This window comes from Myxine glutinosa, chromosome 3, assembly GCF_964187855.1.
Source record: "Myxine glutinosa chromosome 3, kmMyxGlut1.1, whole genome shotgun sequence".
Lineage (NCBI taxonomy): Eukaryota > Metazoa > Chordata > Myxini > Myxiniformes > Myxinidae > Myxine > Myxine glutinosa.
The window spans coordinates 54,165,875-54,189,339 of NC_136263.1; the positions used below are offsets into that span (position 1 = coordinate 54,165,875).

Sequence of the window (23,465 nt, forward strand, 5' to 3'; positions counted from 1 at the left end):
CTCCTCCTCCTTACAATCTCCTCCCTCCCTCCCCCGCCCCTCCACCCCACTTCTTTCTCTTCCTCCACCATCCCTCCTATCCTTCCCCAACAAAAAGGTTAATCTGCCCCCTTTGTAGCATGTGGTATTTTCTGTACTAGTACACCCGTTCACTACGGGAGAGGCAAAAAGGGCCATTCCTCTTTGGGGTATGTAGATTACAGTCGATCTATGGTCGGAGACTCGGATCTCAAGAACTTTGGGTGTTTGTTCATTTAGCAAGTTTCTTGTGGATAGATCGCCAAGTGGTTTAAGCATTCGAGCAAGCACTCCATTCAAAACAGTTAAGGAACGGCTGGCTCGGCAAGCGCTAGCTAGATGCTTGGTAAAGGAGCACAACCTGAGCTTCTCCCTTCATGCTACTTTCGGCCGCTGCGCGTTCGTTATAAAGATCTTGGACATTAAGCGCAGCGACCACTCCTGTGACATATATTGTGTGCATGTCTAGATTGGTACGTAGAATCGCTTTGCTCAGCGCTTGCTTGTGATTGGATGTTATACCCATTATTGATTCAGATGCATGCTGAGTACTGATGTTATACTTGTTGATTTCTTGTCTAGGTAATGCTAGGGATTGATTTGGATTAAACTCATGATCTGAGACATTGTTGTATCTTTGATTTCTACAACACTTAATCGAAATTATCTCTCGTCTGATCGAGATCACCATGGCTCACAAGATGTTACAACTACCTACCTTCGGAGGAGACTCTCAGGCGACGGACTCATCTGGCCAGCTCAAACACTGGTTGCGTCTGCTGACAAGCTACCTGCAATCTCATGCGGACCTCACGGAAGAGATCAGGCTCGCTGTTCTACATTCTCACATGACCCACACCGTCTACGAGTATATTTCTCATTGTGATACCTATGACGCCGCCGTAGCCGAGCTACATCGAATCTACATTGACTCAGAGTGCGATCTGCACTCGATACCAGCTCGCTTCTCGGCGACAGGACCCGTCGGAATCCATCGACCACTTTGTTCAGGAACTTCGTCGCTTAGCCAAAGACTGTACTATTGCAGTTCGAGCACCCGAGCAAGTGCGCGACGATCTCATGCAAGATTATTTTGTCTCGGGGATCTACTCGCCCATAATATGCCAAAGATTGTTGGAGACGCCGGATCTCACGCTGCAGACGGCCCATGATTTGGCACTCCTACTTCACGAGGCACAGACGCAATCTGATGCGTACGGTCAGCCGTACGTCATGGCAGCCGTAACCATGGAGAGACGCCCGGAGAGTGATGCTACTGCGGAGTGCATGGTTGCCGATCCTCCGCTGACATCGGACATAGCGGAAGCTCCCGAAGCTTCAAGCATGAGCTTGACAGCCGCTGCTGCCATGGCCCCTTCTGCCGGGAGTAACGCAAAGTGCTTTTTCTGTGGCAATAGGAATCATTTGAGGTCAGTTTGCCCGGCGCGGCAAGCGACGTGTCATCTGTATGCTCGGAAAGGCCATTTTGCAAAAGTATGCCGTGTGTCACGAGGCCGGCGTACTCGCTCGACACTGTCCATGATTCTCTCATCGCCCGGGGCACAATCGGCTCCACGCGCGGTGTTGACTCGGATCATCTCACTGCGCGGGCCTCGAACGGCACCACGCGCGACGTTGACTGGGATCGCCTCACTGCGCGGGCCTCGATTGGCTCCATGTGCGACGCTGGCTGGCATTGGGCCCACGTGAGTGGCTCAATCGTCCTTACTAGATGTCTCGACATCCTCCGGGCCGCCCGGACTGTCCAGCGCTGTTGTTCCGGTGCTGATTGAAGGGCAGATGGCAAACGCCTTGATCGACACGGGCTCGACGGAGGGCTATGTCGACATGAGATTCGTCCAGCAGCACGGCTGGCCGATTCTCGGGACATCGCACCGTATTTTCATGGCTTCCCAAGCACTTTGGATGCATACTAAAGTCGAATGCCGGGTGAAGTTAGTGATTAACGGCCAAATGTATCCGGATGGTCGTTTAATGGTCTTACCAACACTATGTGCAGAAGTATTGCTGGGACACGATTTCCTCCATTGTCATGGTCGGTTAGAAATGTCATTTGGCGGGGATAATACTCTTTCTGTGTGTGCTCTGGCCGGGATGGAAATAGAACCACTGTCGTTGTTTCCCATTCTGACTCCTGACTGTACCAATTGTAAAGCCATTAAATCACGACGATACTCCCGGGCTGATACGCAATTTATTGCTGAGGAGACTAGTCACCTTCTAAAAGAGAGTATAATCGAACCTAATCGGTCGCCCTGGAGAGCTCACGTTTTGGTTGTCCAGACCGAAAATCATCGCAAACGCTTGGTAATTGACTACTCGCAGACGATTAATCGGTTTATGGAATTGGACGCCTACCCGCTCCCGGGATTGGATTCCCTGGTCCGACAGGTGGCACAGTACCAGGTGTACAGTACGTTAGATCTCCGTAGTGGGTATCATCAAATTCCGATTGCTGCCGCCGATCGCATTTACACTGGCTTTGAATCCGGTCAGCGGTTGTCCCAGTTCCCTGTTGCCTTTCGGAGTCACAAATGGGGTCGCATGTTTCCAGAGGGCCAGAGATGACATAATTGCTAAGGAACACTTAACAGATGTCTTTGTTTACTTGGACAACTTAACGGTTTGTGGGTACGATCAAGCTCATCATGATGCTAATCTGCAGCGCTTCCTCAAAATTGCATGTGAGTACCGTCTGACGCTGAACGAGGCTAAATGTTGCTATTCGGCGTGGACAATAGACCTACTGGGGTACACCGTGACCCAGGGCACCATCATCCCACACAAAGAGCGGCTGCGACGCTTGCTCGACATTGCCCCTCCACATGACCGTGCTTCTTTGAAGCGTGTCCTCGGGCTGTTGGCACATTATTCAAAGTGGGTCCAAAATTTCTCCAAAAAGCTTCGTCCTCTTGTGTATTGTAAAGTGTTCCCCATGTATCACGCCACCAAGGTCGCCTTTCATGGCCTGAAGTCGGACATAGCTGGCGCCGCTGTGTCATCTAGAGATGAAAACATTCCCTTTGTTTTGGAAAGCAACGCGTCGGACCACGCAATAGCTGCCACACTCTCTCAAGGAGGGCAACCTGTGGCCTTCTTTTCAAGGACTCTCTCCCCCGCGGAGAGACGTCACTCATCTGTCGAAAAAGAGGCGTACGCCATTGTTGAGTCTATTAGGCGTTGGAGACAGTACTTGCTTGGCAAGCATTTTGAGGTCATCACTGATTAGCAAAGTGTCGCTTTCATGTACGATACACGCCATGCCCAGCACATTAAGAATGAGAAAATCACTCGGTGGCATATAGAATTAGCAGATTATTGCTTTCGCATCAAGTATCGCCCGGGGCGGGATAATCTCGCAGCGGACGCACTATCACGGCCAGCGGTGTGCGCGAGTCTCACCTCCTTTGAGGATCTGCATGTCCTTCATGAAACATTGTGCCATCCTGGGGTGACTCGTCTAGCTCATTATGTGCTGTCGCAATTTGTCCTACTCAGTTGAGGACATCCGTCGTCTATGTCGCACTTGTCCCGTTTGCGCTGAATTAAAACCACGTTTCTATAAGCCGCAGATGGGTACACTGATCCAGGCTACTAGGCCGTGGGAGAAATTGTCTATGGACGTCAAAGGGCCCCTACCGGCTTCGAGTCTACCTGCTTCTGCTAGTCTACCGGCTTCGGGTAGCTCTCGCTACCTTCTCATGATAGTGGACAAATTCAGCAGATTCCCTTTTGCTTTTCCATGCCATGACATGACTGCCGGGACGGTCATCCGGTGTCTGCAGATCTTGTTTTCCATGTTTGGGAATCCGGGCTATGTACATACCGATCGAGGTGCTGTGTTTTTGTCTCAAGATGTGCGAACCTTTTTGCTTCAGCGAAATATCGCTTCTAGTTATACCACTCCGTACAGACCCCAGGCGAATGGTCAGGTGGAAAGATTTAATGACATTATATGGAAAGCCATTACTCTCGGCTTTAATACCCACGGACTAGGACGAGACCGATGGACTTGGATGGTACACGGGGCATTAAACTCGATTCAGACTTTATTGTGTACCGCTACAAATCAAACTCCTCACGATTGTCTGTTTCGTTACTCGCGCAGTGCAGGTGCCATTCGGCCTTTGCCTGGCTGGCTTGCCGAGCCCGGACCGGCTTTTCTCAAACGCACGGTTCGCCCGAGAAAATATGACCCGCTTGTTGACAAGGTTCATATTCTCCAAGCCAATCCCGACCACGCGCGAGTGCTGCTGCCAGACGGACGCGAGTCTACTGTTTCGGTGCGTCATCTTGCTCCGTGCGGGGATGCCGCTAGGCCGGAGCTCAGTCCGGGGAATCCGATGATGGGGAATTCGCCGTCAACCACGCCCCCTCATGCGCCCAATCCGATCGACATTGAGGTTCCTCCGCCATCACCTGAGATAGGCGGTTATCCCGGCGAGGGTGAATTCGGACACGCGGTTGAAGCCCCTGACGTGTTTCGAACGCGCACCGGGAGAGAAATCCGCCGTCCCGATCGCTTCGGCTGGGATTCACATGGCTCGCTGCTTTACGTAATCATCTGCTCTCTAAAGTATTTTCCACACTGCGCTATAGCTTGCTAGCTTGATTCTAACCTCTGGGAGAAGTGTAGTTTTACCGCTGGGGTGAATGTCGTGAAATTGTGTGAGTTCAAAGCCCAGGTGTCATGCTACTTTCGGCCGCTGCACGTTCGTTATAAAGATCTTGGACATTAAGCGCAGCGACCACTCCTGTGACATATATTGTGTGCATGTCTAGATTGGTACGTAGAATCGCTTTGCTCAGCGCTTGCTTGTGATTGGATGTTATACCCATTCTTGATTCAGATGCATGCTGAGTACTGATGTTATACTTGTTCATTCTTCCCTAGGTATTGCTAGGGATTGATTTCGATTAAACTCATGATCTGAGACATTGTTGTATCTTTGATTTCTACAACAATTAGTATGAATATTGTTTTGTAATAACATTAACAAAATGGAGAAAATGGGCAAAATGGAGAAGATTGTCATGGGGACCGCAAGGCTAACCCCCGCTCTTGCAGGGAAAATGGCCTTAAAATGCATGTTGTTGTTGTTGTTGTTGTTGTTGTTGTTGTTGTTGTAATATTAACAATATGCGATTATCATTAATTTTGTTATTAAAAGCGTCTTTGGAAAAACACCACGATAAAGCTAATTTAACATTTCTGTACACCTCAACGTGCAACCCCATTGACGGCCATGGTGGCAAACTCGCTCGGGGGGAGAAAACCCCCTTGGGGAGGGGAGCAAATGAATGCGCTACAACCTTCATTATGTAACCCTTGGTCATCCTGTCAAGTTTGGTTGAGATTGGTTAAGTAAGGACAGAATGTATTGGCGTCAAAAATTCATCAGACAGACGGACACGAAATGGCGTATTTTAGTATGATATTTGGGTTCCGGTCGTCATCTATAATCTATGAAAGTAGGATGTCTATGAAAGCAAATGGGTCAGTACAGCCTTCACCTGCACCTAAATTCCCTTTAGTCCCCGTATCACCAAAGGTTGCGATCGCTGTTCAGAAACCGCACAAACATCCCTCATCCATTGTGACTTACATTTAGAAATAAGTTCTCTCTTTGCGACCTCGTCACCATAGTTCGGGCCAACCACTTTACTTGGGTGTTCGACTTTAAATGTCCATCCTCGTTCATTCTTTGCTTCATTCCCATTTGGATTTTCACAGGTAAAAGTCATTCGGCCTTGGGATGGTCGTAGTAGTTTCCTCACCTCCTCCGGTACATTCCGCCAACGTTGTTCCCTGGTTGCTTCTGCACTACTCGGAAATTCACATCTAAAGTGCCAATCTCGTTCTTTTGAGTTTGGTTGTACATTGTCTATGTTTTCCTCAAGCCATTGGCTATGTCGGACTGTGTTTGGTTGTTGTCCCTCATTTGGTTCTCCATAGCTCATGGAGTATCTGTTTGGGTTTCGTTGTGGCGTTCCACGTTGCGGAATTACTTCGTCGTCGTTGTCATTCTTCTTATAATAAACATCTGGAAAATCATGGCCAGGTTTCTCTTTCAAATGACTAGTTTCTGGCAAATTATGCGAATCCCATACTTTATTTTTGGCCTTCAAATATCTTTCAATGTCTGCAATCAGAGCGTCATCTTCTGGATCACTTTCTCTCATGCTCTCGAACCTGCGTTTGTCTGGGGATTCTTCTTCTTCTGAAACAAAAGCAGAGCAAACAAAATTATAAAGTTGTAACTGATAAGAAGCTCTCGATTTATTATGTATAAAAACTTGGTGAAAATTCTCACCGCCCCCCTAGGTTCCCAATTCTAGGAGTAGCGACAAGGTACGTCCCCAAAATATCTGGTCACATAGGTTGTGGCCGCCATTTTGTTTCCATCGATAGCTTATTGAATGAGTACACAATAGCTTATCATTCTTTTTTTTTAAATGACAGGATGCTGCGACATGGATGCAACAATCGCTCAGAGAAAGGTTTCAAAATGTATAGATTCCCTGCAGATCCCGGAAGGGAAAATTTTGGGGTAATCAAAGTTAATCGGCTGAGATGAAAATGGATTTTGAGGTGAAAATTTTTCATTTCAAGTATATTGGTCGGTTCCGTTTTCGGTCTGTGCTAGGTAAGTGTAATCCAGTGTGTGTACACTGAAGTGTGGTGCTGTAATCATTATTTGCAAAATCAAAGATTTTTCAAGTATATTGGTCGGTTCCGTTTGTGGTTCTGTTTGTCTGTTTGTCTGTTTGTTTGTCACCGGCCAACAGGTCACAATTCTAAACCGATCGTCACGAAACTTCACCAAATGGTAGAGTTGGTCATAAGCAAGAAGCCTATTGTTTTTGTCGTCAAAAGGTCAAAAGGTCAACATAGGCCAAAGGTCACCAAATTTGCCAAATTTCTAAAATCCTCAATTTTTATCTGATTGACTTGAAATTTGAAGAGGGCTTGCATATCTTGTCACTGAATTCAACCACCAAGCATTTTTTAGGTCAACATAGGCCAAAAGTTCAACATAGGCCGAATTTCTAAAATCCTCTTTTCATCCAATTGACTTGAAATTTGAAGAGGATTTGCATATCTGGTCACTGAATTCAACCACCAAGTATTTTTTAGGTCAACATAGGCCAAAAGATCAACTTAGACCAAAATTCTAAAATCCTCAATTTTTATCTGATTGACTTGAAATTTGAAGAGGACTTGCATATCTGGTCACTGAATTCAACCACCAAGTATTTTTTAGGTCAACATAGGCCAAAAGATCAACTTAGACCAAAATTCTAAAATCCTCAATTTTCATCCAATTGACTTGAAATTTGAAGAGGACTTGCATATCTGGTCACTGAATTCAACCACCAAGTATATTTGAAGTCAACATAGGCTGAATTTCTAAAATCCTCAATTTTCATCCAATTGACTGGAAATTTGAAGAGCATTTGCATATCTGGTCACTGAATTCAACCACAAATTATATTTTCGGTGAACATAGGCCAAAATGTCAACATAGGCCAAATTTCTAAAATCCTCAATTTTCATCTGATTGACTGGAAATTTGAAGAGCATTTGCATATCTGGTCATTAAATTCAACCACCAAGTATTTTTTGAGGTCAACATTGGCCAAAAGGTCAACAACATAGGCCGAATTTCTAAAATCATCAATTTTCATCCGATTGACTTGAAATTCTAAGAGGATTTGCATATATGGTCACTGAATTCAACCACCAGCTATTTTTGAGGTCAAAGGTCAACTGAAGGTCAACCTCCCAAAATCATTTTTCAACTGAAAAAAAAATCGTCACTTTTCATTGACCCGAGCTTTGATCAAGATTGTCAATTTTAATCTTGATGAAATGGACAATTTGCTGTATCAATGGAATTTTTTTTCTTGGGGTTGGGGGGCGGATTTTGCAAGTATCATGCTCCGCATGACGTCTTCTTGTTTGTCTGTTTGTTTGTCACCGGCCTACAGGTCACAATTCTAAACCGATTGTCACGAAACTTCACCAAATGTTAGAGTTGGTCATAAGCAAGAAGTCTATTGTTTTTGGGGTCAAAAGGTCAAAAGGTCAACATAGGCCAAAGGTCACCAAATTAGCCAAATTTCTAAAATCCTCAATTTTTATCTGATTGACTTGAAATTTGAAGAGGATTTGCATATCTGGTCACTGAATTCAACCACCAAGTATTTTTGAGGTTAACATAGGCCAAAAGTTCAACATAGGCCGAATTTCTAAAATCCTCAATTTTCATCCAATTGACTTGAAATTTGAAGAGGACTTGCATATCTGGTCACTGAATTCAACCACCAAGTATTTTTGAGGTCAACATAGGCCATATTTCTAAAATCCTCAATTTTCATCCAAGACTTGAAATTTGAAGAGGACTTGCATATCTGGTCACTGAATTCAACCACCAAGTATTTTTGAGGTCAACATAGGCCAAATTTCTAAAATCCTCAATTTTCATCCAATTGACTGGAAATTTGAAGAGCATTTGCACATCTGGTCACTAAATTCAAACACCAAGTTTTTTTGAGGTCTACATTGGCGAAAAGGTCAACATAGGCCGAATTTCTAAAATCATCAATTTTCATCCGATTGACTTGAAATTCGAAGAGGATTTGTATATATGGTCACTGAATTCAACCACCAGCTATTTTTGAGGTCAACATAGGCCAAAAGGTCAACATAGGCCAATCTTCAAAAATCCTCAATTTTCATCCGATTAACTTGAAAGTTGAACAGCATTTGCACATTGAGACACTAAATAGGGAAACTAACTATTTTTGAGGTCAAAATGTCAAAGGTCAACTGAAGGTCAACCTTCCAAAATCATCATTTTTCATCTGAAAAATCGTCACTTTTCTTCCTATTGACCTGAGCTTTGATCAAGATTGTCAATTTTAATCTTGATGAAATGGACAATTTGCTGTATCAATGGAATTTTTTTCCTTGGTGGGAGGGGGGTGGGGGGTGGATTTTGCAAGTATCGTGCTCCGCATGACGTCTTCTTGTTTGTCACCGGCCTACAGGTCACAATTCTAAACCGATCGTTACGAAACTTCACCTAGTTGTATAGGTCTTCCCAATTGAGAAGTCTTTTCATTTTGAGGTCAAAGATCAAAGGTCATCTGGAGGTCAAATTTCTAAAATCGCCATTTTAAATCCGATTGACTTGAAAATTGAATAGCATTTGTATTTTGTCACTAAATTTGGGAAATGAACTATTTTTGAGGTCAAAGGTCAACTCAAGGTCAAACTTCCAAAATCATGAATTTTCATCTGAAAACCCATTAATTTTCGTCCAATTGATTTGAAAATTGAACAGCATTTGTATATTGCCTCACTGAATTGGGAAACCAACTATTTTTGAGGTCAAAAGGTCAAAGGTCAACTCAAAGTCAAACTTCTAGAATCATCACTTTATATCCTATTAACCCGAGTTTTGATCAAGATCGTCAATTTTAATCTTGATGAAATGGACAATTTGATGGATCAATGGCAACCTTTTTTTTGGGGGGGGGGGGGGGGGGAGGGAATTTTGCAAGTATCATGCTCTGCATGACGTCTTCTTGTTTTGTAGTTGGTCGTTGGGTATAACTCGTAAAAAGGCGTAAATCATCAAAACATCGAAATCGTCAAAGTACAGTCACGTGAAAAAGTAAGTACACCCCATGTAAAGTTTTGACTTTTTCAACATATTTCTACATACAGCTATTTGATCTTCATTTCAACAATATTGATAGATAAAGGTGATATAATATAACAAATATCATGAAACATTTACATTTTGTAGTCCATTGTATAATTTAAATAAACATAAATGCAAATTTCGCATGTGGAAAAAGTAAGTACACCCCTACATTTATTACTGCTTCAAATACCTAAAATTAGAATCAGGTGCACCAGCTCAGGTGCAACTGACTAGAACATCGTTAGAGAGGATCTTGGAGGAACCTGTCTTAGTTAAACCTCAGACATTTAGTTTGGTTTGCTCTTTGTTGTTGAAGTGTGTGGCGTCACCATGCCGAGATCAAAAGAGCTCTCTGAGGCTTTCAGAAAGAAGGTTGTAGATGCCTATGAGTCTGGGAAGGGATTTAAAAAGATCTCCAAACAATTTAAAATCAATCGTTCGACTGTCCGGAAGATCATCTACAAGTGGAGAAGATTCCAAACAACTGCCAACTTGTTCAGGCCAGGCCGCCCCAGCATGTTCAGCCCGAGAGCAGACCGCAAGATGCTGAAAGAAGTCTCGAAGAACCCCAGAAAGTCATCACGGGACATACAGGTAGCTCTTGTCACTGTTGATGTCAAAGTGCACGAGTCTACCATTAGAAAAAGGCTGCACAAATTTGATCTACATGGGAGGTGTGCCAGGAGGAAACTTTTGCTGTCCAGAACGAACATCAGGGCAAGACTAAAGTTTGCCAATGAACACCTCGGCAAAGACCAGCACTTCTGGAACAATGTGCTCTGGACAGATGAGTCAAAGGTAGAGCTATTTGGCCACAGTACCAGAAGACATGTTTCGTGAAAACCAAAGACAGCATTTGACCACAAGAACCTGATACCAACTGTAAAGCATGGTGGTGGAAATATTATGGTTTGGGGCAGCTTTGCTGCATCATGGCCTGGGCAGCTCACCATAGAATCCACTGAATTCTTCATTGTGCCAGAGGGTGCTTGAGGATAATGTGAGGCCATCTGTCGGAAAGTTGAAGCTCAACCAAAGGTAGACCTTGCAACATGACAATGACCCTAAACATACCAGAAAATCCACCAAGGAATGGCTGAAAAGAAAGAAATGGAGGGTTCTGGAATGGCCAAGTCAAAGCCCGGATCTAAATCCCATCGAGATGTTGTGGGGGGATTTGAAACGAGCTGTGCATGCAAGAAACCCCTCAAACATCGCACAGCTGAAAGAATTCTGCATGGAGGAGTGGGCAAAAATTTCTCCCAGTCGACGTCAGAGACTGGTAGACAGCTATAAGAAACGCCTACTTGAGGTTGTTTCTGCCAAAGGGGGCAATACCACCTATTGCAGCCAAGGGTGTACTTACTTTTTCCACTTGTGAAATTTGCATTTATGTTTATTTAAATTATACAATGGACTACAAAATGTAAATGTTTCATGATATTTGTTATGTTATATCACCTTTATCTTTCACTATTGTTGAAATGAAGATCAAATAGCTGTATGTTGAAATATGTTGAAAAAGCCAAAACTTTACATGGGGTATACTTACTTTTTCACGTGACTGTAAGTAAACACGTCGCTTGAGTGACGGTAAAGTAACATTGTTTATTTATTTTTTTGAATTATTAGTCTAAGTGTTGCAGTTAACATTGGTTAACAACATGTCATGGACTCATGGTCCATGAAATGGATAATCCTGTATACGAGAACCATGGTGTCTGTCCGTGCAATAATTTGTCTCCCGTTTATGGCAGCCGCTTCCCACGCTGCGTTTTAAAATCTGTCCATGCACTCAAACGTCAATATTCACTTTTTATTGTCCCTTCCAGTAATCTTTAAGATAAATATGAACATCTGGATTAACCTCGATTTAATACAGATCTTAATGGAGTAACACAATTTAAAATAGCTACACTGTATTTTGCATTCTTTTTAACCTCCGCCGCCCAATGTTTGCGCTGGCAATATAATTAGCTCAAATATTTGGCTCTCAGTGAAACCAAGAGTGCAACACAATTAACCTTTTTAAAAAATGCAACAATTTAAATTGATAAATTAACTTAAACTTTTCCCGTCATGGGGATGGGTACTTTTGCTAGTTCCAAAATAATTCAGGATCCATTGCCTTCGACCCCACCCTGTAGCAAAACCGTATACAGCACTGTGTATTGTAATAGTATGTATTGACGAACTGTGGGAAAAGGGAAACTATGGAAGATGAGATATTTAATGGGAATATAAAATAACGAAGGATTACATACACATGCATGTTTTCAGTGGTACAGTACCTATGTTAAAATAAATGGAAAGTTGGAAAATATACAGTGCCTTCAGAAAGTATTTACACCCATTGACCTTTTTCACATTTTGTTGTTACAGCCTGAATTAAAAATGGATTAAATTGAGATTTTTTGTCACTGTTCTACACAAAATACACCATAATGACAAAGTAGAATTTTTTTATTTTATTTTACAAAGTAATTAAAAATCAAAAGCTAAAAATGTCTCGAGTCAATAAGTATTCAACCCCTTTGCTATGATACTCCAACTTGAGCTCAGATGCATCCAGTTTCCTTCGATCATCCTTGAGATGTCTCTACAACTTGATTAGAGTCCACCTGTGGCCAATTCAATTGATTGGACATAATTCAGGAAGAAACACACCTTTCTCAATAAAGTCCCACAGTTGACAGTGCATGTTAGAGCAGAAACTCTACCATGATGTCCAAGGAACTGTCGGTAGAACTCTGAGATATAAATTTGAGGAGGAATGGATCTGGGGAAGGGTATAAACAATTTTTAGAGTGATGAAAGTTCCCAGGAGCACAGTGAACTCCATCATTAGGGATTGGAAATAATATGGAACTCCCCAGACTTTCCTCGAGCTGGCCGACCGACCAAGCTGAGCAACTGGGCAAGAAGGGCATTGGTCAGGGAGGTGACCAAGAATCCAATAACAGAGTTCCTTGACTGAGATGGGAGAACCTGCCGGAAGGACAACAGTCTCTGCAGCATTCCGCAAATCTAGGCTTTATGGGAGATTGGCCAGACTGAAGCCACTCCTGAGAAAAAGACCTGACGGCACGTCTGAAGTTTGCAAAAAGGCATGCGAAAGACTCTGAGAGCATGAGGCAAAATATTCTGTGGTCTAGCTGACGAGACGAAAATTGAACTCTTTGGCCTGAATGCAAGGTGCTACGTCTGGCAGAAACCGAGCACAGCTCATCACCCATCTAACACCTGATGGTGGTGTGTCATCTCTTTCGACTAATCTCTTCCCTTCGTTGGCGTGCTCACTACGCATTTGCGTTGTGTGATAACTGTATCGGTAAATGAGTATTTAATGTAAGGTAAATTACTCTCCCACTCTCTATCCCTATGAGCATCGTTGGCTGCAGGTGCAGCAAATGCAACGTGAAGTCTGATGCACATATGCGCAGGAGACTGGCAATGTCGTCGGTATGATGACGGTTGCCCTTGATATCCAAAGTGGACACAGCTGTCTGCAGATGCTGCGCAGTGATGCCTAAATTTGTGCCACCACCGACTATCATTGGCACATTTATCCATGATGTAGCGCTGCCCAGGTTGACCTATAGGTACAGTTTGATATCTGAGTGTCCTCATAGCCTTAGCCTAATGAGGCTTCCCCCACAAGGCAATGGGGATCCATTACCCTGGACAAGAGGCCCATAGATGGTACTGTCAGCTGGAGCCAGCTGAGCCTGGGACTCACTTAGGGCAGGGACGTCACTCCCTGAGGTAGCTGAAAAACCAATACCCTGCTACCTGTATTTGGCTATCTAACACCATTCCTACCATGAGGCACGGTGTACCATGCTTTTCAGCAGCAGGGATTGGGAGACTTGTAAGGATAGAGGGAACAATGAATGGAGCCAAATACAGGCAAATCCTTGACGATAATCGGCTTCAGAGTGTAAAAGACCTTAGACTGTGGCAAAGATTTCCATCCCAACAGGACAATAACCCCAAGCATCCAGCCAAAGCAACACTGGAATGGCTTCAGAACAAGAACATGAAAGTCCTTGAATGGCTCATCCAAATCCCAGACTTGAATCCCATTGAGAATCTGTGGAAAGACTTGAAGATTGATGTTTCCTGACGCTCCCCCATCCAACCTGATAGAGCTTGAGCAAATCTGCAAGGAAGAATGGAAGAAACTGTCCAAATCCAGATGTGCAAAGCTGATACAGCCCTCCCCGAGAAGAATCAAAGCTGTAATCACTGCCAAAGGCACTTCAACAAAGTATTGACTCAGGGGGGTTGAATACTTGTGTAAATTAGATATTTCTGTATTTCATTTTTTATTATTTTGTAAACATGTCTTAAAAAAAATTCCACTTTAACATTATGGGGTATTATGTGTAGATCAGTAACGAAAATCTCAATTTAACCCATTTTAAATTCAGGCTTTAAACACAAAAAAAAAATGTCAAAAAGTGAAGGGATGTGAATACTTTCTGTATATAATAAATAAAGCAGCACTGTATATAATAAAGCAGCACTGTCTGTCTGTCCATCATCAAATTACTCCCTCAGTTTTTGGGCTCGCCACGCCAAACTTTTTGTGGAATGCTTTTGGGTCCCACCGGGTGTTCTAAGGTGGGTGGGAGGTTTCATAAATTTGTTAACACAATTGTGATTTTGAGTTTCCACCCTTACAAAACTGCTCTATCTCTGTCTCTCTCTCTATCCCTCCATGTAAACTCATTCGCAGGATCGGCATTAGCAGTTTTGCTATTTACTGCATGTGGAAACATTCGCTGGCTCGGTAATATCTCAATACAATTGTAATTTTAGGGTCCCTGAATGTGTCCAAAAGTGGGGGGAGAATTTGATAGAATTTCTCAATTTTTTTTTTTGAGATATCAGGCTCCCACCAGTGCGTAGCATGGGTATCTTGCTAGTATATCTATATATACTAGTATATGTATATGTATATGCTAGTATATGTAATATACAGACTTGGCATTTAATATGGAATATATTTTTTTCTTGACTTGGGTTTACTTTCTTAACTCAGCATATCAATCTGGTGAGTTTCTTTTACACTTTGGTGATTTATTTGTTAAAAGAACCATGTCACTGTCTGTCGCAGCAAGACGTCAACAACAGGATTATATCACAGGTGGCGTGGCAAAATGTACGGACAGGTGCATTTGATGATTGGCTTCACAGTCGGGTATACAAGGGTTGTTGCGTTCTGTATTAGTGGAAAACAACTGCTGCACGTCTCCAAAAGTTATTGCCGCTTCCTCTGGAGATGGTCCGTCAACTCGACAATGCTGTTTGTCATGGAGTGGTGGCGTTACGAAATTACGGCATGTAACAGCGTGCTATTGCTCGGCAGTATGGCATCACTCAAGGTCAGGTGTCAAAGATCCTGAAACGAAATGCTCAGAGGGGTGTCCCTACTCCAATACCGAGGCCCGGACGTCCCCGCAGAACCACAAGGAGGGATGATCGCCAGCTGCACCGGTTAGTCTGCAATGGCCGTACCAAGTCAGCTAATCGGCTTAGGGCTGAGTGGCAGCAACTGACAAATGTGCCTGTATCCAGAAAGCTAGTCAACCAACGACTGGTTCAAGTAGGCTATCGTGCCAGGCGTCCCCTGAGAAAGCCACGCCTGACCAGACAACACCGCCAGCGCCGATTGCAGTGGGCCAGAGAGCACCGTCAATGGCAGCCAGGACACTGGAATCACGTGATCTTCAGTGACGAGTCTAGATTTCTGGTCTATCATCAAGATGGCCGCGTCCGAGTACGCAGACAAGTGCATGAAGCCTACAACAACGATTGTGTAGTGCCAAGAGTCCAAGCTGGAGGTGGTGGGGTGACCGTTTGGGCTGCTTTTCATGCAGGGGGCAAAACTGACCTGGTTGTTCTGAATGAAAACCTGAACCAGTTCAAGTACAGGGCCATTCTGGAAGAAACATTGCTTCCATTTGCTCGTGCATCCTTTCGAGGAAACTTTGTCTTCCAAGATGACAATGCACGGCCTCATCATGCTCGCACGATCCAACACTTTCTTGCTGACCGTGGTGTGGAGCATATGGAGTGGCCTGCCATGTCCCCGGATATGAATCCGATAGAGAACTTGTGGGCAGAATTAACGCGTCAAATCGACCACTTGGACCAGCAGCCGACCTCTGCGCGTGAATTGCAGCAGGCTATTGTCACTGCATGTCAAGCGATTCCTGTCCAAACCTTGGCAAATCTCATGAACAGCATGCCTCAGCGTGTACGTGCTCTCCTGAATGCTCGTGGGGGTTACAAGAAGTACTGAACTGTAATTTTACTGTCCGTAATCCCAGTCGTAATTTAACTTTTGTTTTTGTTAAAACATTTTTTGGCTAATGTGCAAAATAAAGAGATACTTCTGGAAAACGTACAGAAGTTTAACACTACTGTCCATGAATTGAGTTCGATATCAGTTTACATCACTTTCAAGGATCAATTTATTTGTTTTGAAATGTCAAATGTGGTTTTTGTTTCTTTTAAAGGTCACATTAACAAAATCTAGAATAATTTCAACATAATTCCAATGAACTTTTGGTTCTAAGACATCTTGAAAAGTAAGTTCACCCCCACAAAAAAAAAATTCCATATTAAATGCCAGTCTGTATATATATATATATATATATATATATATATATATATATATATATATATATATATATATATATATATATATATATATATATATATATATACATATATATATATATATATATATATATATATATATATATATATATATTAAACAATGTAAATGTGTAATTTGCATGTATGTAATATATAGATTTACCCTGGCAAGTCAAATCGATTTAAAAAAGGAGGCACAGGGTCGAATATTGTATAGGGTGGCCACAATGTCCTGTCACCCCCTTGTAGAAATTGTGACTACTTCATATCACAACATACCGAAGGCTGTTGCCTTGTTGCTTAGAAAGCAGTTGAACAGTAGAACCGTGCAAAGCACCAACGTCTTCATCTCCATTATTCTTCACTCTGGAAATATCAACAAATATCAACAACACCAGATATAGTTTTAGGGTTTATGCATCTCACGCAAATAATCATCTTGTTTTTGCCCCCATAGGTGAATGCAACGATTTTTTTTAGTTGTGTGTGTGTGTGTGTGTGTGTGTGTGTGTGTGTGTGTGTGTGTGTGTGTTTGTGTGTGTGTGTGTGCGTGTCCGTCCGTGCGTGGTAGATTTTAGTTACCATGATAACTCGTGAACAGCTGAATGGATTTTGACCATACTCGGCATAAGTATGGACTATGATAAAAAGAAGGAACAGATTTTATTTTGGGTTCAAAAGATCAAAGGTCCAGGGGCATGTGCCCTTGAATTGAAAATATAATTTTGTTACCGCAATAACTTGTGAAATACTGAAGGATTATAATCAAACTTAGCACAAGTATGAACTGTAATACAGAAATGAACATGAACGGATTCAATTTTGGGTGAAAACGGGTCAAATGTCATGTGCCCTATTAATTTTTTTTGTATACAGAGTCAAGGTTCGTGTAAGAGCGAGAACAAAGAACGCATCAGGACATAACGTAACAAAAGGAACAGCAGAAGGAGAAGGTGAGATGCTGGCAGCGGAACCGAAGGAGAAAATACATGGATGAAGATGGAGAAGGGCAAACAAAGGATGCAGGTAATGATGATGGGTATGGGAGAATGCAGGGGGTGGTCAAGATGGATACAGAAGTATCATAAATAAAAATGGGTGGGGAGGAGGGAGTTGTTGGGTGGTTTAACAGGAGTATAAACAATCATGGTTTTGGATGGTTCGATATGTTCGGCCTGAACGGCAAAGGAATCAAATGACGGTGTGTGGGGTCAGCCGTTGTACACCGTGATGACATCAGAGACGTAATCACATCACATCACCCCTGTCATTTGACCAGATCCTCAGCTCTGATTGGTGTACGTTTGTGAGGGACATATATGCATGCATACATACATACATACATACATACATACATACATACATACATACATACATACATACATACATACAGTCATGTGAAAAAGTAAGTGCACCCCACGCAAAGTTTTGACTTTTTCAACATATTTCAACATACAGCTATTTGATCTTCATTTCAACAATATTGATAGATAAAGGTGCTATAATATAACAAATATGAAACATTCACATTTTGTCGTCCATTGTATAATTTAAATAAACATAAATGCAAATTTCGCATGTGGAAAAAGTAAGTACACCCCTACATTTATCACTACTTCAAATACCTAAAATTCGAATCAGGTGCACCAGCTCAGGTGCAAATGATTAGAACATCGTTAGAGAGGATCTTGTAGGAACCTGTCTTATTTAAACCTCAAACATTTAGTTCAGTTTGCTCTTTGTTGTTGAAGTGTGCGGCGTCACCATGCCTAGATCAAAAGAGCTTTCTGAGGCCTTCAGAAAGAAGGTTATAGATGCCTACGAGTATGGAAAGGGATTTAAAAAGATCTCCAAACAATTTGAAATCAATCATTTGACTGTCCGGAAGATCATCTACAAGTGGAGAAGATTCCAAACAACTGCCAACTTGTTCAGGCCAGGCCGCCCCAGCAAGTTCAGCCCGAGAGCAGACCGCAAGATGCTGAAAGAAGTCTCGAAGAACTCCAGAATGTCATCACGGGACCTACAGGTAGCTCTTGCCACTGTTGATGTCAAAGTGCACGAGTCCACCATTAGAAAGAGGTTGCACAGATTTGATCGACATGGGAGGTGTGCCAGGAGGAAACCTTCGCTGTCCATAAAGAACATCAGGGCAAGACTAAAGTTTGCCAATGAACACCAAGGCAAAGACCAGCACTTCTGGAACAATGTGCTCTGGACAGATGAGTCAAAGGTAGAGCTATTTAGCCACAGTACCAGAAGACATGTTTGGCGAAAACCAAAGACAGCATTTGACCACAAGAACCTGATACCAACTCGAAAGCATGGTGGTGGAAATATTATGGTTTGGGGCAGCTTTGCTGCATCAGGGCCTGGGCAGCTCACCATCATATAATCCACTATGAATTCTTCATTGTACCAGAGGGTGCTTGAGGATAATGTGAGGCCATCTGTCGGAAAGTTGAAGCTCAACCGAAGGTGGACCTTGCAACATGACAATGACCCTAAACATACCAGTAAATCCACCATGGAATGGCTGAAAAGAAAGAAATGGAGGGTTCTGGAATGGCCAAGTCAAATCCCGGATCTAAATCCCATCGAGATGTTGTGGGGGGATTTGAAATGAGCTGGGCATGCAAGAAACCACACAAACATCGCACAGCTGAAAGAATTCTGCATGGAGGAGTGGGCAAATATTTCTCCCAGTCGATGTCAGAGAATGGTAGACAGTTATAAGAAACGCCTACTTGAGGTTGTTTCTGCCAAAGGGGGAAATACCACCTATTAGAGCCAAGGGTGTACTTATTTTTTGCACATGCAAAATTTGCATTTATGTTTATTTAATTTATACAATGGAATACAAAATGTAAATGTTTCATGATATTTGTTATATTATATCACCTTTATCTATCAATATTGTTGAAATGAAGATCAAATAGCTGCATGTTGAAATATGTTGAAAAAGTCAAAACTTTACATGGGGTGTACTTACTTTTTCACGTGATTGTACATACATACATACATACATACATACATACATACATACATACATATATACATATGGACAGGGGACAGACAAACACTGTTCTAGATGGCTTTGCCCTTGAGGCTGCGCCATAAAAATTGTCACCGATCTACAAAAGATACCCCATAATGACAAAGTGAAAACATGTTTTTGGAAATCTTTACAAATGTATTGAAAATAAAATACAGAAGTATCTAATTTACAAATGTATTCAGCCCCCTGAGGCAATACGTTGTAGAAGAGCCTATGGCAGCTTCGATTCTTCTTGAGTGTGTCCACAGTATCAGTTTTGCACATCTGGATTTGGGGAGTTTCTCCAATTCTTCCTTGCAGATTTAGTCAAGCTCTGTCAAGTTGGACCGGGAACGTCGCTGAACAGCAATCTTCAAGTCTTTCCACAGATTTTCAATGCGAATCAAGTCTGGGCTTTGGCTGGGCCACTCAAGGAATTTCACATTCTTGTTCTGAAGCCATTCCAGTGTTGCTTTCACTGTATGCTTGGGGTCATTGTCCTGTTGAATGTAAATCTTCATCACAGTCTAGGGTCTTTTACACTCTGAAGCAAGTTCTTCTCAAGGATTTGCCTGTATTTGGCTCCATTCATGGTTCCCTCTATCCTCACAAGTCTTCCAATCCCTGCTGCTCAAAATCATCCCCATAGCATGATGCTGCCACCACCATGCTTCACAGTAGAGATGGCTTTCGATGGGTGATAAGCTGTGCTCGGTAGCCACCAGACATAGCGCTTTGCATCGAGGCCAAAGAGTTCAATTTTTGTCTCATCAGACCACAAAATATTTTGCCTCATGCTTTTGGACTCTTTCATATGTCTTTTTGCATACTCCAGGCATGCTGTCATGTGCCTTTTGGCAAAGTCCAGGCATGCTATCTTTTTTCTAAGGAGTGGCTTCCGTCTGGCCACTCACCCATGAAGCCTAAATTTATGGAGTGCTGCAGAGACTGTTGTCCTTCCGGAAGGTTCTCCCATATCTGCCAAGGAACTCTAGTTCTGTAAGATTGGTCATTGGGTTCTTCATAACCTCCCTGACCAAGGTTCTTCTTGCCCGGTTGCTCAGTGTGGTCAGTCGGCCAGCTCTAGAAAGAGTCTGGGTGGTTCCATATTCTTTCCAATCTGTAATGATGGAGCTCACTGTGCTTCTGATAACTTTCATCACTCTAAAAACATCACTCTAAACTGTTTTATACCCTTCCCCAGATCCATTCCTCCTCACAATTCTATCTCAGATTTCTACGGACAGTTGCTTGGACTTCATGCTAGAGTTTCTGTTCTGACATGCACTGTCAACTGCAGTACCTTATATAGAAAGGTGTGTTTCTTCCTGAATCATGTCCAATCAATTGAATTGCCCACAGGTGGACTCCAATTAAGTTGTAGAGATATCTCAATGATGATCAAAGGAAATTGGATGTACCTGAGCTCAAGTTGGAGTGCCATAGCAAAGGGGTTGAATACTTATTTACTCAAGACATTTCAGTTTTTCATTTTTAATTAATTTGAAGAAAAATTTAAAAACAAAATTCCACTTTGACATTATGGTGTATTATGTGTAGATCAGTGACAAAAAAAAATCTCAATTTAACCCCTTTATATTCAGGCTGTAACACAAAAAAATGTGAAAAAGTCAAGGGGGCGTGAATGCTTTGTGAAGGCACTGTATCTCACTCACGTTGCAAAAAAACTTCCAAAAATTGATGCGATTAGAAGATGTCATGCACCAAACCGAAACAGCACCAAATAGAGCCCCAACAATTGCAAAAAAGACAAAAGAAAAATACAAGATGAAATACCGGCAGATATATAGTGACAACCGGGAGAAAGACAAAAGAGCAGGGAAATAGAAAAAAAAAGAGTTGGACAGATTAGGAATAGACAAAGAAGGATCACTGGAATGGCTAAAAAGATGTTAGCTCAACTGGGACGGTGTAAAAAAATCATTATTAATGACCAAGACCAAGGACTTCCACACGCATGGCTTTAAGAAGATGGCAGGACTGAGTCAATCAGACAAGTGTAGGTAGGTTCTGCAAGGTAGAAACGGAAAGCACGAATCACCCATCAGAATGTAAAAAAAACTCATGTCAGAGCAGCTGTACACCCAAAGGCACAACAAGGTAGGCACTATCGTGGTAGGCACTGTACACCCAAACCTTCAACACAAGTAGGGGGCCAAATCTTCCTCATTCTTTCCTGCTGCCCACATTTGTCAGGGCAGCATGGTCATGGTCAGAGTGCCGATCGGTCCCCATGGGCCAGCCCTTTGCCTTTTATCTTTGTCTCTTTTCTCTCTCTCCTTTCTTTCTTTCTTTCCTTCTTTCTTTCTTTCTTTCTTTCTCTCTCTCTCTCTCCCTCTCTCTCTCTCCCCCTCCCTCTCTCCCCCTCTCTCTCTCCCCTTCTCTCTCTCCCCCCCTCTCTTTCCCTTTCTCAATTTTTCACCTTATTTAATCAAACGCTTAATTTGCTCTTGATGTGTTCATAGCCCTTGTGTGAGCATTTCCTTTAAAATTGTTTGTGGTTTCTGTTTGTGTCCTCACCTTTGGTTGGTAAAATTTTTATACTTGCTGATTTCTTTTGAATATCCTTTGTTCTTTATTGGTGTGTTTATGATCCTTATACAATGTTTCTTTGAACTCGTTGCTTGGTTTAACACTGCTTTGTGGAATGGTTTTATACTTTTATAATAAAAAGATACAAAAGTCAAAAGTCTCTCTTTCTCTTTCTCTCTCTCTCTCTCTCTCTCTCTCTCTCTCTCTCTCTCTCTCTCTCTCTCTCTCACTCTCTCACTCTCTCACTCTCTCACTCTCTCACTCTCTCACTCTCTCACTCTCTCACTCTCTCACTCTCTCACTCTCTCTCACACTCTCTCACACTCTCTCTCTGGGACGACCAGACACCACTCTCTCTCTCTCTCTACTCTACTCTACTCTACTCTACTCTACTCTCCTCTACTCTCTCTACTCTCTCTACTCTCTCACTCTCTCACACTCTCTCTCACTCTCTTGTGGCCCTGACTTTGTCAAGGTGAAGGTACACCATGCTGGATGTGGGGGATCTCTGGGTCGCTCCTGCGAGATCGATCAGCTGTTTCCATGCCGTGAGCTTGTTCAAGAGAACTGACCGAGGCTAGACAACAACAACAACAACTAGAACGGCACTCAGTAGAGAGCATACCTCCACTGAGTTGGCCATATCACTCAATGGTGAAGAATCACTTAAAAAATTCGACTAGCTGGATCCGGATCCAGATCTTCACCAAACTGGATTAGATTTTTTTTTCTTTTTCTGTATACAAGATCGAGGCTCGTGAAAGAGCAAACATTATTCACACAAAAAGTCAAACCGACACATAAAACACAAAAAATAAGGGGAGCGGTAGACAAGTTGGGGAGAGAGGGGGAAGGACACAAACACAACATTTGAGAGCATGGACAATGGACATCGGGAGAAATGTGGGAGGGGGAGGGCTTGGGGGGAGGTGCGAGAGGTATAAAACACATGAACACTGCAAGGACTTCCAGGAAAGAAGTTGGAATTTCAAAAAAAAGTGTATCTGGGGTGAATTAGCGGGGGTAGAAAAGATCAAGGTTTTGGATGGGGGAAGATAAGAGATGGTGGTGAACAGCTGTTTTAAAAACCTGGAGGAGTGGGATTGAAGGGAGTGGGGGAGTTTGTTCCAGAGGCAGGAGAAAAGGGGAATGAAAGAGTGAAGGTGAGCAGAGAGCCTAGGTCTTGGCAGTTTAACCATAAGAGGGTTGCAGGCAGATCTTGTGCGACCTGAAGGAATATTGGGGGGACAGAGCACAAAGAGAGCTGGGGGAGCAAGGCCAAAGAGGAGTCGGTAAAAGACAGAAAGACCACCAACCTGCCTGCGGTGAGTGAGTGAAAGGCCCTCGGAGTTAGCTTCATCGCATGAGATTCCAATGATTCTGAAAGCTTTGGTTTCAACAGCGTGAAGCCGAGCTAGGTGTGAGGCAGGAGCACCGGCCCAGACGGGGGA

At 43.0% G+C, this 23,465-nt stretch overlaps 1 protein-coding gene across 2 annotated transcripts in view; it reads right to left on the reverse strand.

The window, feature by feature from the left end:
• LOC137423564 (uncharacterized) overlaps positions 1-23,465 on the reverse strand; it is a 39,212-nt gene that overhangs the window by 9,395 nt on the left and 6,352 nt on the right. The window contains exons 2-3 of one of the 2 annotated variants that reach the window (XM_068110856.2): positions 16,704-16,790; positions 5,646-6,257 (exon numbers count right to left, since the gene is read on the reverse strand). In XM_068110856.2, the coding sequence (XP_067966957.2) occupies positions 5,646-6,257; positions 16,704-16,779 (688 nt within the window). In that variant the 5' untranslated portion in view covers positions 16,780-16,790. Of the gene's footprint in view, positions 1-5,645; positions 6,261-16,703; positions 16,791-23,465 lie in introns of both variants that reach the window. The other variant, XM_068110855.2, reaches the window with a different exon arrangement.